The sequence below is a fragment of the Cheilinus undulatus genome, linkage group 15 (assembly GCF_018320785.1).
Source record: "Cheilinus undulatus linkage group 15, ASM1832078v1, whole genome shotgun sequence".
Lineage (NCBI taxonomy): Eukaryota > Metazoa > Chordata > Actinopteri > Labriformes > Labridae > Cheilinus > Cheilinus undulatus.
Genome location: NC_054879.1, coordinates 44118973 through 44136828, shown reverse-complemented (window position 1 = coordinate 44136828; position 17856 = coordinate 44118973). Strand labels below are relative to the sequence as shown.

The 17856-nt window shown below is 40.3% G+C and overlaps 1 protein-coding gene across 1 annotated transcript; it reads left to right on the top strand.

Moving 5' to 3' along the window:
• Positions 1 to 378: 378 nt before the first annotated feature.
• galnt3 (UDP-N-acetyl-alpha-D-galactosamine:polypeptide N-acetylgalactosaminyltransferase 3 (GalNAc-T3)) lies at positions 379 to 17406 on the top strand. Its single transcript, XM_041806246.1, has 12 exons — positions 379 to 545; positions 1034 to 1292; positions 1564 to 2109; positions 5088 to 5260; positions 5717 to 5866; positions 6051 to 6285; positions 6359 to 6476; positions 7896 to 8096; positions 13679 to 13810; positions 14051 to 14152; positions 14233 to 14385; positions 14468 to 17406. The coding sequence occupies exons 3-12, from the start codon at positions 1607 to 1609 to the stop codon at positions 14579 to 14581; spliced, it is 1881 nt and encodes a 626-aa protein (XP_041662180.1). The 5' UTR covers positions 379 to 545; positions 1034 to 1292; positions 1564 to 1606; the 3' UTR covers positions 14582 to 17406.
• The last annotated feature ends 450 nt before the right edge of the window (positions 17407 to 17856 follow it).

Genomic DNA, 17856 nt, shown 5'->3' with positions numbered 1-17856 from the left:
TTATTATACATTGATTAATTGTGTAAATATTTAAAATGTAAATTGATATTATGGGTAAATATTTAATGCCATGTTTTATTTTATTTTACAGAACTTTGGCAGTAACGGATCTGTTCGTGCCAATAAAGCAAATTGAAATAAAAAAAGAACATTTGGGTATAAAACGGTTGTATTTGGTTCTTATTTATTCCCTCTCCTTCTGAAGCATTGATAATCACACAGCCTCCTCGTTTAGTCCTTTATAGACAGAAGCTACATCCATCATCGCTGCCCCCATCATAAAACTGCCACATAGACACAGTTACTAGCCGGACTGGAAAAAATGCAGGACATCTAGTGAACATTTTAATGGACATAATAAAGCGGACGCCTGCGGTGGGTAGGAAGTGCTGCTGGGGAGGACAGTCCCCACAGATGGAGTCACTGTGCTCCTCAGAGGCACGAGCACATGAGACTGGCCACCGGAGCTGACTCCCAGGGACCGGACTCTGGGTCTACATCACAAATCCGGACTCTGACAGAACCAGAAACTCCTGAAACAGCGGGTGAGTGTCAGCTTTGAGACTTTTGTTTTTCGGAGAAACTCGAGATGTTGATCCAAAGTCGCTTTCTTGTGAACTTTTTCCCGGAGCACGCGCGTTTTAAACTTCCCATTTTAATCGTCCATAAAGCCTCCATGTGTGTGAGATGTGGTGTTTTCAACCTGATTGGATGCGGTGGCTGTGTGTGGGGTATACCGCGTTCCTCTTTCATATGTAACCCAGCAACTGCCCCTGTGAATGGCCAGTTGAACAAATCCTATTAATGACACCATTATTGAATGTGAGGATACCACAGCCTGCTACAGTCTAACAGGCAGAGGCTGCACAGTTCCTCCTTCAACGGAGGGTTTCACCAGAAGAAGTTCCAGTCGGTGGAAAATGTTCCAACAGAATGTAAAAACTAAACTCCAAGTCAACGTTTAATGCCATTCAACTAACCTGTCGCGATATTTTTTTTTTGTTGTTGTTGAAATCTCACTTTTTCTGAGCAGGTATGGACATATGACACGCAGGATTCCTGTCTGCGCACGCGCGCCAGCGTGTCTCCTCCCTCTACCTGAGAGGAGCGCACCTGGATCCAACGAGACGGAAGTCGTCTGAGTCAGATCTTTTTTGTCTCCTTGAAAAGTGAGCTCGGAGTTCGAGGAGCGAACCGAGGGTCTTAAAAGCAGACAGGATGCTCTTCTTTGAGCCGTGTGGCAGCAATTTACAGGACTTTTCGATCTTCAGAGTGAAATTCAGCTCCTCATGGTACGTGGTCTTTTACTCTGAAGGAATCCACAGCAGAGATTGTTAGCTCATTTTACTAAGACTGTGGTTAAATGTGTTATATTTATGGTTAAAAGCTACTTTATGGTCACACATGTTGATAAAAATGGGTATAAATAGCTTTAAGTACTAATATATTGATGTAGGCTCATAACAAGGCAGTTTATGCATTACTATCCTACCTGTACTTTTCTGAAATCCTATTACAACACTAATTCAAGTCATTAACTGTGTGTTTAAATGTTTGTTTTAGCTGAACCTGAGTCCAAAGGCAGCCTCCTCCCTGTTCAGTAAGAATGGCAGCTCTCCGCAGAGTCCTCCGCAGGCGGGCGACCATAAAGACTCTCAAACTGCTCATCGTGGCCCTCTTCTTTGTCACATTTGTGTTCCTCATACAATGGGAAGTGGGGAGCCAAACCCAACAGGAGGACCCGTGGTTGAAGGAGATGGCGGTGAAGCGGGATGCCATGCTGGGCATGGTGATGGGAGCTGTCAATAACTTCAGGGATGCCATACCAAAGATGCAGATCAAAGCCCCCGTGCGTCAGCAGGACAAAGGGGGCAGCGGGCCCTGTCTGCCGGGCCACTACACCGCGGCTGAGCTCAGGCTGGCTCTGGAGCGGCCGCCTCAGAACCCTCTGGCTCCCGGAGCAGCTGGGAAGCCTTTCTACACGGACTCACTGAGCCCTGAAGAGCAGAAGGAGAAGGAGAGGGGTGAAGAGAAGCACTGTTTTAACCTGTACGCCAGTGACCGGATCTCTTTGAGCAGGGACCTGGGAGCAGACACTCGTCCACCAGAGTAAGATGGTCTTTTTGAGTTTGATCTGCAAAATATTTTTTGCACATTGCAGGTACGCACGTTGCAATAATATGCGAAAACTGGGTAAAAATGGCAAAAATGGGAAGGAAAAAGTGGCAAAATTAGTTTTAAAAAATGAGTTACAGGTGGCAAAAATGGTCAAAAAGCAGTAAATTAGGCTAAATTAGGCAAAAAGCAGCAAGAGTGGCAAAAATGGGGAAAAGAAATGGCATTCAATGGCTAAAGGCAGCCTAAATGGTCAAGAAGTGGTTAAAAAAAATGGCAAAAATGGGGGGGATTGCAAATAGCAAAAAAGCAGGATAAATGAGGCAAAAAAATTGGTTAAAAAGGACCAAAAATGGGACTATTGTGGCAAAAAGAATTGGCAAAATAGGCTTAAAAAGCAGAAAAATTGATTTAAAGTGGCCAAGAGAAAGGAAAATAAGGGGGGAAATTGAAAATAAGGACAATAGAAATATACAGACAAAAAAATTGAAGTTGACAATTAAAGCTACAGCTGTACTAGAGTGTAGCTTCCTGAGGTCTGAGGTCAAAGTTGACCTTTTTTAAGGTTTTCTGTGCAAAGAATATTTCAAATGAAGACATAGAAGAGCCACAAATCATCACAGAAGAGCCACGTGTGGCTTGAGTATCCCAGGTGTTGAGTATCACTGCTGTAGCATGAAGGAAGGTAGTCAACATTTTTGATACGCACACATTTCAAAATGATACAGTCTTTTATTTCAACCATCAATAGTTTAAAAAAACCACACCCAAAATACTACTTCTATTTCAAAGGACAGGATTATAGGAGAGGAGTTAGTCCATCAGGAATTTTCCTGTAATTTTTGGTGATTAAGAACCAGAAAAAAAGACTTTTTCTGTCTAATTTTGTTTCTATGATATCAAAACAGACATTGATATTGTTTTACTTTTGCTAGTATGATGCCAGTGTCTAAAACAGGGGTGTCCAAACTATGGCCCGGGGGCCAAATGCAGGCTGCGGCCCTTTTATGATTGGCCTGCAGCAAATTCCAGAAGTAAAATGGTATATGGCCAACATTAAACATGAAGCTTGTATTTAACTGTTCTGTACTTGTTTTCAGCACAAGGCAGTGCTACTATGTTAAATCTTTACACAAACATTTTGAGAAGATAATACCTTGATTAATAACGCCCTGATGGATTATTAAGCAAATAGCAGCACCAATAACTTTCCCAGGGCAGAGCCAGTGGTAGCCAGGTATCCATTTAGGCATACTTAATTGCTAAGCATGTATTCATTTATGTTGGATTTGTTTTACTTACTTTAAAATCGTCATGGCAAAGAATATGAAAGTGGCCCCATCATCCTGATATATTTCTGTATGTTTCCCTCTGTGGAAAAAGTTTGGACACCCCTGGTCTTAAAGATGGCTGTAAGAACCCTTATAACAGGGATACTCAATGCGTGGCTCTTGAGCCACATGTGGCTCTTTTGTGATGATTTGTGGTTTTTTTATGTCTTAATCTGAAATATTATTCCCCCAGAAAACCTTAAAAAAGGGGAACTCTGACCTCAGAAATGATCCATTGCCGGTCGCTTTGATAAGTTTGTTTCCAACACTTCTACAGTAGCCTTTAATTGTCAAACTTGATTGTCAACCTATATGTTTTTTCTGTATATTTCCATTGCCCACAATTTACAGCTTTTATCCCATTTTTGCCACTTCTTTTTGTCACTTTTATCCCATTTTTGCCACTTTTATCCCATTTTTTGCCACCTTTAATCTGCTTTTTGCAATTTTTGCCTCTTTTTTGTCTTTTTTTTGCCATTTTTCACCCTTTTTTAAGCTGCCTTTTTCCATTAAATGCCACTTTTTGTTGATTTTTTCCCATTTCAGTCACTTTTCATCCATTTTGCCATGCTTTTGTTGCTTTTTGACTATTTCTGCCACCTGTAACTCATTTTTTGTCACTTTTCACCCTTTTTGCCACTTTCTGCCATTTTTTGCTACTTTTTCTCTCCATCTCTTTCACTTTTCACCCAGTTTGTGCAATTTTATGCCTATTTTGCCCCCTGTTCACCCAATTTGCCACTTTTATCCAATTTTTGCCACCTTTAATCTGCTTTTTGCAATTTTTTGCCTCTTTTTGTCTCTTTTTTTGCCATTTTTTTGCCACTTTTCACCTACTTTAAGCTGCCTCTTCCCATTAAATGCCACTTTTTGTTGATTTTTCCCCATTTCACTCACTTTTCATCCATTTTGCCATGCTTTTGTTGCTTTTTGGCCATTTTTGCCACCTCTAACTCACTTTTTTGTCACTTTCGAACATTTTTTGCTGCTTTTTCTGCACAGTGTGTGCAAATTTTATGCCTATTTTGCCCCTTTTTACCCATTTTTGCCACCTTGCGACCATTTTGCCACCTTTCACCACTTAGATTGTGGCTCTTGCAAATGTATTTTTCAACAATTTGGCTCTTTAGCTGAGGAGGGTTGAGTAACACTGCCTTATAATAAACACAATTTCTCTGTTTACTGACCCACACATCATAGAAACACCTTATTACAGAGTGATTAAGTTTGATGCAAGACTAAACCCATTTATCATTACACTAATAATCTCCTGCAAAACCCTCAAAGATGACTGTTCAGACTCTGTTTCAGCATGCCTGCCCAGTCACTGTGGCCACCTCAGAGAGAAGCACAGTCATGTTTGGCTAACATGGAGGTCCATGTCGGATCATAGTCACGGACATAAAGCCCGTCCATGTCCTGGCTATCTATCCAGGCCGATAAACAAAGCCTCCCTCACTCTGATATAGCAGGTATCTGAAAGGCTGCCACACATGCCGGTGTCACGGCTGAAACGGACACCCCACAGGGGAGAGCCTGCAGATTTAATAACTAGACTGTTGTGCCACTCAGGAACTGTTTGGGACAGTCACATCTTTGTGCTCTTTTCTTTTTTTTTTTTTTTTTTTTTTTGTCCTGCAGATGCATTGAGAAAACTTTCAAGCGATGCCCCCCCTTGCCGACCACCAGCGTGATAATCGTGTTTCACAATGAGGCGTGGAGCACTCTGCTGAGGACGGTATACAGTGTCCTGCACACCTCCCCGGCTATTCTCCTCAAGGAAATCATTCTGGTGGACGACGCCAGCGTGGATGGTAAAAAAAAAAAAAAAGCGACTCAGAATGGAGGGTGGGGGCTTCAGGAACGCCTTGCTCTAGCTTTGATTTCATGGCGCGTGTTGGGTGGGCAGAGAGGAACTCTCTCTTCTGCAGTGAAGTGGGTTACAACAGGAAGAGAGGGGCTGCTAGTGAATAGTTTCCTCAGCAGTGGTTGCGCTTATAAAATGAATCCGTCAAGTCTTGTAAATAGTTCTGATTTAGGCAGGGAGATCAGGAAGTACAGGCTGTCTGACAATTGTAGTTGTTAGGCCTTAGATGGAAGTCTGCTCTGCATCTTTCCTGACAGAATGACAAATTGAAGATAAAAGCAAGATGTCATTGTACTTTTTCTATCATCAGACTTTATATAAGACTTTCTTCAAGATTGACTCCTGATATTTAATCAAATTTATTGTTTTCATAATCATCTCCATCTTTAAATTTGTGTTCCAGATGCTTTAAAGGACAATCTGGACGAGTATCTGAAACAGCTGCACATTGTCCGAGTCGTCCGCCAGAGAGAGAGAAAAGGACTCATCACTGCTCGCCTGCTGGGTGCCTCCGTGGCCACCGGTGACACCCTCACCTTCCTCGACGCTCACTGTAAGTCATCACAGCCAACATTGCTGACGCAGTAAACCAGCTGCATGTAGGGCACACCCTGATTCACAACCACAGCTCAGCAACCCTAATGTTTGCTCTTGTATCATGTCTTTGTGCGGCGACCGAAATTGGACGTTGTGTTGCAATGTGTGATTTCTGTGTGTGTGTGTGTGTGTGTGTGCAGGTGAATGCTTTCAGGGATGGCTGGAGCCTTTGCTGGCTAGGATAGCGGAGAACTACACGGCTGTAGTGAGCCCTGATATAACCACGATTGATCTCAATACTTTTGAGTTCTCAAAGCCGTCGCCATACGGCCAGAACCACAACCGGGGAAACTTCGACTGGGGGCTTTCTTTTGGCTGGGAGGTTCTGCCAGATCATGAGAAACGGAGGCGGAAGGATGAAACATATCCCATCAAGTAGGCATAAAATAAGCCAAAAATATGTGTTTATTTAATCTTTAAAGGTACATTAAATTAAATTCCCTTACAGGACTCCTGCATTTGCTGGTGGGCTCTTCTCCATCTCCAAAGAGTATTTCTACCATATTGGAAGCTATGATGAACAAATGGAGATCTGGGGTGGTGAGAACATTGAAATGTCCTTCAGGGTAAGCTGTCATTTCTGCTCTAGTCATTTGTCATTACACTCTACAACCTATATCAGTATTACTCAACCCTGCTCAACCAAAGAGCCAAATTGTTAAAAAATACCTTTGCAAGAGCCACAATCTAAGTAGTGAAAAGTGGAAAAAAAGGTAATAAAAATAAGTTAAAGGTGGCAAAAATGGTCAAATAGTTGCAAAAATAGGTGAAAAGGGTCATAAAAGTAGGCATAAAAAGGCAAAATGGGTGAGAAGTGACAAAAAATGAGTTTCTGGGTGGCAAAAAATGGTCAAAAAAACGGCAAATATGTGGCAAAAAAAAGAGTGAAAGGTGACTAAAATGGGCAAAAAGCACCAAAGGGAGGCAAAAATATGAATTAAAAAGTGTCATTCAATGGCAAAAAGCAGCTCAAATGTGCAAAAGTAAAAAAAATAGCAAAAACCAGAAATAAAGTGGCAAAAAAGGGCAAAATGTAGAAAAAATGGGCTTGTAGCTGTAAAAACTGATTAAAAGTGGCAAAAACTGGTGATAAATGACAAAAAAATTAAATCCTGGGCAGCAAAATGGTACAAAGTGGCAAAGAATTAGTGTAAAGTGACTAAAATGGACAAAAAGCACCAAAGGGAGGCAAAAATGTAAATAACAAGTGTCATTCAATGACAAAAGGCAGCCTAAATCTGCACAAGTGGCAAAAATGACAAAAAAGGGGTAAATAAATTGCAAAAAGCAGGATAAAAGTAGCAAAAATGGGCAAAATGTGGTAAAAATGGGCTTGTAGCTGTAAAAATTGATTAAAAGTGGCAAAAACTGTCACTGAGTGACAGAGTGTCTGCGTGGCAAAATGGTCAAAAAATGAGAAAATGTGGCAAAGAATGAGTGACAAGTGACTAAAATGGACAAAAAAGCACCAAAGGGAGGCAAAAATGTGAATAGAAAAGTGGCATTCAATGGCAAAAGGCAGCTTAAAGGGGCAAAAGTGGCAAAAAGATGACAAAAAGGGGTAAAAATAAAAAAGTGCAAAAAACAGATTGAAAGTTGCAAAAATGAGCAAAATGTGGCAAAAAGTGGCAAAAATGGGCTTGTAGCTATAAAAGCTGATTAAAAGTGGCAAAAATTTGAAAAAAGGTGCAAAAAAATGTAAATAAGAGCAATGGAAATATACAGACAAAAAATTAAAGTTGACATAAAGCTAACTGTATAAGTGTAGGAAACAAACTCACTAATACAACTTGCAATGGATAATTTCCAAGGTCAAAGACCTTTTTAAATTTTTTTCTGTCGGACTAATATTTCAAATGAAGACATAAAAGAGCCACATGTGGCTCCAGAGCCACACGTTGAGTATGACTGACCTATATGATTATTCAGGCTCCGTAGGCTAACTAACTGTGTCATTATGCATCTATTTGTGCTGGCTCCTGCAGGTGTGGCAGTGCGGCGGACAGCTGGAGATCCTCCCTTGCTCCATAGTGGGTCATGTGTTCCGCACCAAGAGCCCTCACAGCTTTCCTAAGGGGACGCAGGTGATCGCTCGTAACCAGGTCCGACTGGCCGAGGTCTGGATGGACGACTACAAAGAGATCTTTTACCGACGGAACCAGCAGGCTGCACACATGGCTAGAGAAGTACGTACAAATGCACCGCTGAAGTCCAGAGTTTCTATGCTGGGATTCTTTAAAATGCTGCAACACTGTGTTTCACTTATCGTGGTCATATTTAAGTGGTTTTTAAGACCCCTCATTACCCTGGACTCCACCCTTAAGACGAGTTTGAGCATATCCAACTCCTCGGTCTGATCGTGAGTCACTTATCATGAGGAAACACAGAATTGCACACACTGGGAGGATTCAATCATTCCACTTTTGTTGTTCTTAACACCTTAAATCTGCAGAATTAAATCCATTCTTTAGAAATACAGAGAAATAGATGAGCCATCCTGTCAGAAAGCTGTTATCTGACAGTGGGAAAAAAAAAAGGCCCTGAAGGAAGTCAGCAGTGCCAAATGACAGGCTCTCAGTGTTTCCCAACATGTGGTCCCAAAGGTGCCATAAACAGTTTCCCCTCAGGGCGATACCTCACAGAGCAGGGCTTGGCCCTCCACCGCTCGGCTTCAAACAGACGCGCCATCGTCACCAGCTTCAAGGAATCCGCTGTAGTCGAAGCTGTCGGTGTGAGCAGCAGCGTCCTCGTCATTAGACTAAGTGCTCTCATTATTCAAGAGCAGGAGGCAACAGCAGAGGCCTGTGAATGTGCTGTTGGGCTTCAGATTGAAAGGAGTGCTGATTGAATACTTGTCTAGACTTAATTTGTTAAACAAAGGAGTCATTAGAGCACAGGGACACAGCCACTGACTCTAGGAAAAGTCTATTTAAAGCAATGTTGAATTTAAAATGACAAATATTAGTTAGTCTTTGTTTCTAAAGCTCCTGTGAGGAGATTAACTTTTATTATAAACAGATATAAATTCATATTGATGCCATCTTATCATCACTAACGCTAATGAGACTGTCAGCAAGAAAACTGGACTTTTTCAACAATTCTTTTAATAGACTTAAAATGTTTCTTCATTTTTCCTACATTTTTCACGGGTTAAATAATGGCTGAGCGAAATGTCAGTAACAACACAATTTATAACCATGTTGTTGTGTTTTGTGCCATAAACAATTAAAAAGACCTAATTTATGGCATATTTTATTGTTCTTAAAGGACAAGAGTGTGAAAGGGTTCTTGGTCTTTTGGCTGAAACTAGAGAGGAGTAAAGTGTTCAGATGTTGGACCAGTGCTGTTCTTAATGACTTTAAAGGCCACATGTTATGCAAAATACATATTTTCAGGCATTTCTAACAGAAATATATATCCCTGGCCTGTCATCAACCCACCAAGAATCAGAAAAATCCATCCCCCCTCGCTTTGTCCGCCTTTCAGAAAATGTGTGCTGAAACAAGCCATTCTCAGATTCTCCCTCATGATGTCATGGGGGGAGTTAGCCCCGCCCTCAGGTTTGTTTGGCCCTACCCACTTGGAAGAAGGTTCTGCCCTCCTCGCTGATCCTCCTCTCAGATGACAGTGAAAGGAGCAATAATACCCAACTGCAGCCGCTGGTACCGTATAAACCACACCCCCTACAAAACACGCCCACTTGTGCTATTTGCTCAGTTTAAGGTTATCTAGATTAGTTTAGATAGGCCTTAATTACCTTTAGGTTAGGTTTAGCATTTTAATTTCCACTGGTTAGATTTAGGGGTAGCTCATTGGGGTAGGTGTATATTTTAATTTATTAGCTTCCTGGGGTTAGGTTTAGCATTTAAGTTCACTGGTTAGGGTTAGAATTAATTTATTGTATCGATCGATGGGACGTGTTTTGTAGGGGGCGTGTTTTGTACCAAGTGTGGTTTGTAGCGGCTGCAGCTAGACCCTTCTCAGAAGGAGGACCAGGAGAGCCACATCCATTTTCTGAGAGGGCGGAGTCAGGGGCGGAGTCAGACAGCTCATTCATATTTGAAGCCACAGAAACAACCCGTCCTGAGCAGGGCTGAAACAGAGGGGGGTTTTTTAGACACACAAAAATGCAATACTGGAGTGTTTTTTTCAGGAACAAACATATTTTGGGAACCTCTGTGGCTAATATAAACTGTTAGCAGCTTTTTCACAAATTAACTAACTTATTAAGCCCCATTCAAGTGTTAAGATCCAACACACATAAGGTATGTGATGTCGGTTTTTGACATCTCCAGTCACATGATGGGACTGGTTGTCCAGTTTGACAGAGGGAGCCTGAACACACCCTCATGTACATCTGTAACTTCATTTATTTCATATTGTTAGGATTATTACAAGTATTTTTTGTACACGTCTTATATTATACGTTTATATCTCTGGCAATTAGATTTTCTCGCTATAACTGTTTTCATATTTTAAGCTTTAAAATCCCTAATGACCCAATCTTTCCCATTAACTGACGTTCATTGTTAAGGAGCGTTTTCCCCCAGAAAGGGGCGGGGCTGGTATTGTTCATTCAGAGAACCCCGATCAGTTGCTCTGGTCTTTATGTGACTTACCAATCATTTTAAAACGTTTTAGAGAAAGTAAACCTTTTAACCCAATCAAAAACATTTTGTAAATCCTCAAAACATACTAAAGGAGCTTTATTTTCTTAGTTTTGTCTGGTTGTAGAAACTGAGTATGATCTTAAGTGATTATGATCTGTGCAGTCACATGTCCCAGCTATTTTGTACGATTACTGAAACTAAAGCAAACTAAAGAAAAATGTCACATTTGCTGTTCCAACATTTATTAGTGTTTTCTCTTTAATGGGAAATATATGACCATATGTTTTGTGCTATTTGTTGGGGTTTGAAGATAATATAATCATGCATTTTATTTATAGGCGCCTTTCAAAGCACACAAGGTGTTTTCCTCTCCAAACCTGATGTTAAAATGTTAGCCATTTTCTTACAGAGGCGGGAAAAGTACCAGATTATTGTACTCAAGTAGAATTACAGTTTCTTTTGTTAAAACTTTTTCAGCAAAAGTATTTGTATAGAAATTTACTCAAGTAAAAGTTCTAGTCGAGTCCTTTATGTGCAGTAACTACAACAGAATATAGATGTCCAACCAGGTAATTTATTAGAGGTATGACTTAATCTGAAGTAAAATACAGCAGCTGTTTTGGTGTGAAATGTGAAGTCACTCTCGCTTTTTGCTGATGACCCCCCTCTGTTGGGAATCAAACTACTGGACATTTTCTTGTTGTTGGCAGAAAGCTTGAACCCTCTTGTTTTGACTTTTAGAGCTAATTTTGAAACCAGGACTTAATGTTTTTTTTAAATGTAATAAGCAAAATTAATTCCCCCAAAATATTCAAAATTAAAAGTAGTGATTTTAAAGCTTTAAAAAAGTAAAAAATATACAAAAGCTATTCAACTTCAGTAATTTGACTAAATGATGTTAGTTACTTCCAACCTCTGTTGTCTTTCCTGCTGAAAATATTAAATTAAAAAAGTTTTTAAACACATCTTGCTCTTATTAAATACCATTTTTTACTGGATTATATATAATATTAAGTGCAGAGTTTACCTTCTGAGCTGCTTCCACTCATATAGTCAGTTAAATTTTCCTATACTCAGAGTTGGCCCTGCCTATGAGTGGATGTGGAAATGCAGAGGTTAACTGTGTCTGTTATTTATTTTGACAAGTTCTTCCTCCTCCTGGATGCTCTCCACAGGTGATAACCTTCATCTAAACCAAACATAGCTGATTATTTCCTGTAGAGAGCGCATCTAAATCTGGTGATCTAAAGCTCAATGCTGCATGCGTGACAGGTAAAGTCTGGGATAAGTCTGGGCCCATTTGTTTTGTGTTTGGAGTTAAAAAGTAAAACTGGCTCTAACCAACCTGGGACATCCATACTGACCGTATAAATGCTTGAAGTGTCAAAATAGAGGTTTTTATATTTGAAAACGTACAGAATATCATACAGTGTGATGCTAAAAAACAAAATAATAATAAAGGCTTTTCTGTGTTTAACACTGAACAGCACATGTTAGAATCACAGGTACCATCACAGATTTCTAACTGTGCTTCTCAGAAGTAGTCTAAAATATTTGGATTGTTTGAGTCACCCAACTTTATATTTTTTGTAAATATGGGCTTCATTCTAAAAAATTTTAGTGTTTGTTTACAGATGAGTTTAATATTCTCAATCAGCTGGTTTGCAAATTATCCAGATGTTTCTCATTCTGACCATAAATTAGAGTTCTGGTTATCTACTAAATCTTAAAATCTGATAATTTCATATAAAGGTCTCAGATATTGACAGTAACGACAACTAAATATAGGATCCAAGCTGTACAATTACAGTAAAAATTGAAGGCCAAGAATGGATGTAGTGCAAAAAGATGGAGATTTCAACTGGACAGTGTAATGTGAAATGGGGCAATACTGAGTAAACAAAGTGTTTGTGGTGCAATAAGAAAATAAAACATAGATATATCATTAAAAATATAAACATGGGTCAATAGAATGGACTAACAAAAAATGTTTATTAGTGCAATAAAGAACAAAATTACAGCACTGATTGTTGAGTGGTCATCAGAGTGACTCTGTGACTGTCGAGTGGTCATCAGAGTGACTCTGTGACTGTTGAGTAATCATCAGAGTAACTCTGTGACTGTTGAGTGGTCATCAGAGTGGCTCTGTGACTGTTGAGTGGTCATCAGAGTGACTCTGTGACTGTTGAGTAATCATCAGAGTAACTCTGTGACTGTTGAGTGGTCATCAGAGTGGCTCTGTGACTGTTGAGTGGTCATCAGAGTGACTCTGTGACTGTTGAGTAATCATCAGAGTAACTCTGTGACTGTTGAGTGGTCATCAGAGTGGCTCTGTGACTGTTGAGTGGTCATCAGAGTGACTCTGTGACTGTCGAGTGGTCATCAGAGTGACTCTGTGACTGTTGAGTAATCATCAGAGTAACTCTGTGACTGTTGAGTGGTCATCAGAGTGGCTCTGTGACTGTTGAGTGGTCATCAGAGTGACTCTGTGAATGTTGAGTGATCATCAGAGTGACTCTGTGACTGTTGAGTGATCATCAGAGTAACTCTGTGACTGTTGAGTGGTCATCAGAGTGGCTCTGTGACTGTTGAGTGGTCATCAGAGTGACTCTGTGACTGTTGAGTGGTCATCAGAGTGACTCTGTGACTGTTGAGTGGTCATCAGAGTGACTCTGTGACTGTTGAGTGGTCATCAGAGTGACTCTGTGAATGTTGAGTGGTCATCAGAGTGACTCTGTGAATGTTGAGTGGTCATCAGAGTGACTCTGTGAATGTTGAGTGATCATCAGAGTGACTCTGACTGTTGAGTGGTCATCAGAGTGACTCTGTGACTGTTGAGTAATCATCAGAGTAACTCTGTGACTGCTGAGTGGTCATCAGAGTGACTCCATGACTGTTCATTATCTCTGTCTGTGCCCCAGAAAGTATACCATGCTTGAGCACAACAAAGAGTGCTCACATGAGACAAACAAATTGGACTTTGGGGTCAAACATACGTAAGCATTTTATGTATTACCTAGTGTTAGTGTGCCCTTAAGGTTTCTTACAGGATCTTGAAAGCTGTTTATAATTCATTGCATGTTTCCATCCCATTGCCTGGTCATTTAAAATGTAAAAACAGTACACTCAGATTAACCTGACTGTCATTGCATTGACAGAAAGCCTTTGGAAACATCTCCAAACGAATGGAGCTCCGTGAACGTCTGCAGTGTAAGAGCTTCTCCTGGTATCTGAAAAACGTTTATCCAGAAATCTTCATGCCTGATCTCAACCCACTCCGCTTTGGCTCAGTAAGATCACACACCTTCTCTCACACACACATGCTTGCTCCTTTTTCCAAACCTCACAGCTTTGTCTAGCCACTGTGGGTTTCCACTTCAGATCTCCAGAGGGTACTGAGCTGTTCCAATTTGACACCAGCGAAAGCACTCCCAAGACTCAAGTTGTTTGAACAGCTTGCACTGGATGTTAGTTTTTCATTTTGTTTCCTTTAACTGCTTTCCCCTTCCCCTGCTTTTTTTTCTCTGTAGGTAAAAAATGTGGGCAGAGACTCATGTCTGGATGCTGGAGAGAACAATGAAGGCGGGAAACAGCTGATCATGTACCCATGTCATGGACTCGGAGGAAACCAGGTACTTTCTGTTATCGACAGATTTGATTCACTTTGATCACAGCAGTCGACGCCTCATTTTCCCCGTTTCTTTTGCTGTAGTATTTTGAGTACTCCACACATCACGAGATTAGACACAACATTCAGAAGGAGCTGTGTTTGCACGGGGTGGAGGGGGCTGTGAAGCTGGAGAGCTGCCAGTATAAAGGCGGGAGCACATTTGTAGGAGCTGAGCAAAAATGGGACCTGAAGGATGTGAGTTTTTGCTGCTTCTATGCACTTTTGTGTGATTTTGCTCTCTCTCTAGGAAAGCTCTAATTTCTCTCTCCTCTCATAGAACAAGCTGCTCTATTTGCCAGGACGGCACATGTGTCTGAGCGCCCGTCATGAATCTCCCACTTTGACCCTCTGCAACCCCACAGACAGATACCAGCACTGGGTCTTTGTCTAAGTGTGCATAGTACCACTTTATAAAATCCTAGGACAGGACTGTACCAGCTGTATGCAGTAAACATGCAGTATTTTTTAGATGAGTTTAATTTATTTTTATAAATTGAAGAACTGACCTGCTGCTGTCGGGATGTTTGGACTTTGGGTTAACCCTGAGTGTGATCTACTGGAAGGACACATTGAATCACGGCTCCAGGGCAGATGTGAGCGGAGAATCTTGGAGCAGTGAAGATGCACTGTGTGACAAGCTCCACATTGTGCTGAGATGTTTCTACCATCCCAAGTCATATCAACCAACATGTGCCGTATGTATGCATACAGTGCAAACACTGAATAACATAGGAACCCAATATCATGATGAGATTTTCCGAATTCCCAAATACTGAAATATCTGACACCAAAGAGACATGAACAGATAAGTATGATGTCTTAAAATACTTTTATGATGTACTGTCATCCAGTGCCTTAGATTTGATTTCATCCTAGGTGTATGCGGCGGTGGAGGGTTGGGTAATGGTAGGATGCAGAAAACAAGAAAAGATAGGTTAATGTTACAAAAAAAGGTGGGATTTTGTGGAAAAATAAGATTAAAACAAATATGATTATTTGCAAAACATTGGGACACCATATTTAATTGAAAATAAAGACAAAATCTGAAATGATGAAGCTGAGGATGTTAACCTTGCAAAGCTGATGGATGGCCAGAGTCCATGTCTGTCATCAGGTGGATCATCTTGCAAAGCTTCAAGCTGAAGCACTTGTTCTTGGTCAGAGAATAGCCAAACCAATCAGTGGCATTTGAGGAGAAAGATGTGGTAGCGAAGGCATGTTTTAGTTGTCTGGACTGCAAGCCTGTAAACAGTGGTTGCCAGTGAAGAGACCAGCATGGATGTAGCTATAGCGGCAGTTGAATCACAACTGGACTGTATTATTTTATTAAAAGAAGCGCACTGAAAGCTTTTCTTAGTGGAGAAGATGCTCCTCTCCTGACTGGCTTCAGCATGAGTTTGATTCAACAACTGGCTGCACTGAAAGTGAACGAGAACTGCTGAGCTATTGTATAGTTTATTCCATAGGATGGCACGCACCTACTACATCATATGTTTTGTTGCTCTGATTTCCCCTTCCCAAACACTGTCTATAGCAGGGGTGTCCAAACTTTCTCTGCTGAGGCCCATATACAGAACAATGAAGGGCTAGCGGTGCCACCTTCCCCTGATGAAATTAAAGTTAAAACCCCAATATAATGTAGCTTAAGACATGCTAAGTGATTGGGTATGCTTAAATGGCTGATAAGGCAAATAACCAATCATATTAGGGGTTTTGGGAGGCCAGTCAAATTTTGGCTGGCCCTGGCTACCACAGGCTCCTCCCCTGTGATGCTATTAGTACCAATATTTGCTACCCTAATCTATCAGGGCTTTAGAAATTAAGATACTTTGGTTGCCAATATGTTTACCATGTACAGCATGGTTGTCCAAACTATGGCCTTGGGGCCAAATGTGGCACACATTCCAAATTAAAAATGACAGCTCTCTGTTTTTCATGTTGGTTACACCTCTAATTATAAATGCAGTATCCAAAGGCAAAACCAAAATCTGAAACTAGGCGTGGACATTCAGTGCTATTTATTGTTTGAATAATCAATGTCTTTGGACACACCCGGGCAACAAAACACACCTGTCAGCCTCATGTTCTAATACTTTTGCTCACATGAAAAATGGGTGGGTTCAAACAAATAATGATAGCTTCAAAGTTGTGGATCACATCCAGACATAAATACCTGTAAATAAAAGCTGAATGTTGATCTATTGTCTCATATTCATCTTTTGATGTCAAACCCAAATGTTTTTAGTCTACAGCAAAAATAAAGAAATTGGGCCCACTGTTAAAATACTTTTGGAGGGGACTGTGTATTTTTATTTGTGGCCTTCAGTGGAAAAATCTGGACACCCCTGATTAAAGTGTTGTCTTGATTTAGTCGTGAAAAAAACACATCAATTCAACTTTTCAAAATGTTTGTTTACAGACTTAGCGTGGTAGCACTGCCTTGTTCTGAAACTAAGTATAATGCAGCCAAGCACAAGGTTCATGTTCTTAAATGGGTCATATTTTATTTTATTTTAAGTATTTGCTGCAGGCCAATCAAAGGTGTCGTTTGGACATCCTGGTGTATGAAATGAAATGTATTACATGTCATGGACGTATGAAACGGTCTATCTGGTGTTAGGTTGGAAAACTGCTCTTGATTTTGAGAAACTATGTGCCTGTTTCTAATTTTGAATTCAAACAAGTTTCAAAAAGTTGAGAAATAGTAATATTTCCTACAATAGACTGTTTGCAATGTTGTGTTGAAAGCATTGTCACAGTATTGCACTGTTTTCCAGCACAGTTTTCGCAGTGCCAAACCCCTGCTCAGACTTTTCTAGGATGTTATGACCCCGATCATGTGACTAACCATTAGTTAAAATCATGAACTGTGAGATGTTTCATCAGATGTTTTTATTACGCTTTTCAAAAATTCTCTGGTCTTTTGTTGCCAATATCCCAATTTCTGTGAAACGTAATGACAGCACCAAATTCAAATTGATTCATTGATTATATCAGAATAGGTCTACACATAAGGGTTCTTACTAAAAGAGCTTTGTATAAACTACACAAACACCTCAAAGCAGACGGGGCCTAGGGGGTCCTAGACTCCAGCTTGGGAACTAATGGTTTATAAGCATACTCATACATACATGGCAGCAGTGTTATTTTCGTTGACTAAAACTATGACTAAAAATGTTCATCGACAGCCTTTTTTTTCCATGACGAAAGCTAGACTAAGACTAACAAAAATAGATCTACGATGACATAAACTGACAAAAAGTCAGTTTAGTTTTCATCAAGATGACTCAAACTAGACTAAAATGTAGTTTAGTTTTCATCTGTCATCCAAATCCATGGTATTTCTCCACTGTGGGTAAATCTGTCAAAAAACAATGCAGCTGTAGCTACTCTGTCTCTCAGCTGTAGAAAGCAGGGACCCCAGATTTGGCAGGGTGCATAGAACACACTACCATGACTTGGTACAAAATTTAGGCAAGAAAATAATGCTTGGACTAAAAGTAAAGACTAATATCGGACTTTTTGTGTTTTGAGTTTTCATGGACTAAAACTAGACTAAAACTAAAAAGGCTACAATTGACTAAAATGTGACTAAAACTAAAATGCATTTCATTTAAAGATTAAAACGAAGACAAAAATTGAAAATAGCTGTCAAAATTAACACTA

What these genes read in the sequence shown, in the direction of transcription:
- galnt3 (XM_041806246.1), top strand. Translation starts at nt 1,607, where the DNA reads ATGGCAGCTCTCCGCAGAGTCCTCCGCAGGCGGGCGACCATAAAGACT. An exon ending in CACCTTCCTCGACGCTCACT is followed by an intron (nt 5,867 to 6,050) that starts GTAAGTCATCAC and finishes GTGTGTGTGCAG; the next exon opens with GTGAATGCTTTCAGGGATGG. An exon ending in GATGAAACATATCCCATCAA is followed by an intron (nt 6,286 to 6,358) that starts GTAGGCATAAAA and finishes ATTCCCTTACAG; the next exon opens with GACTCCTGCATTTGCTGGTG.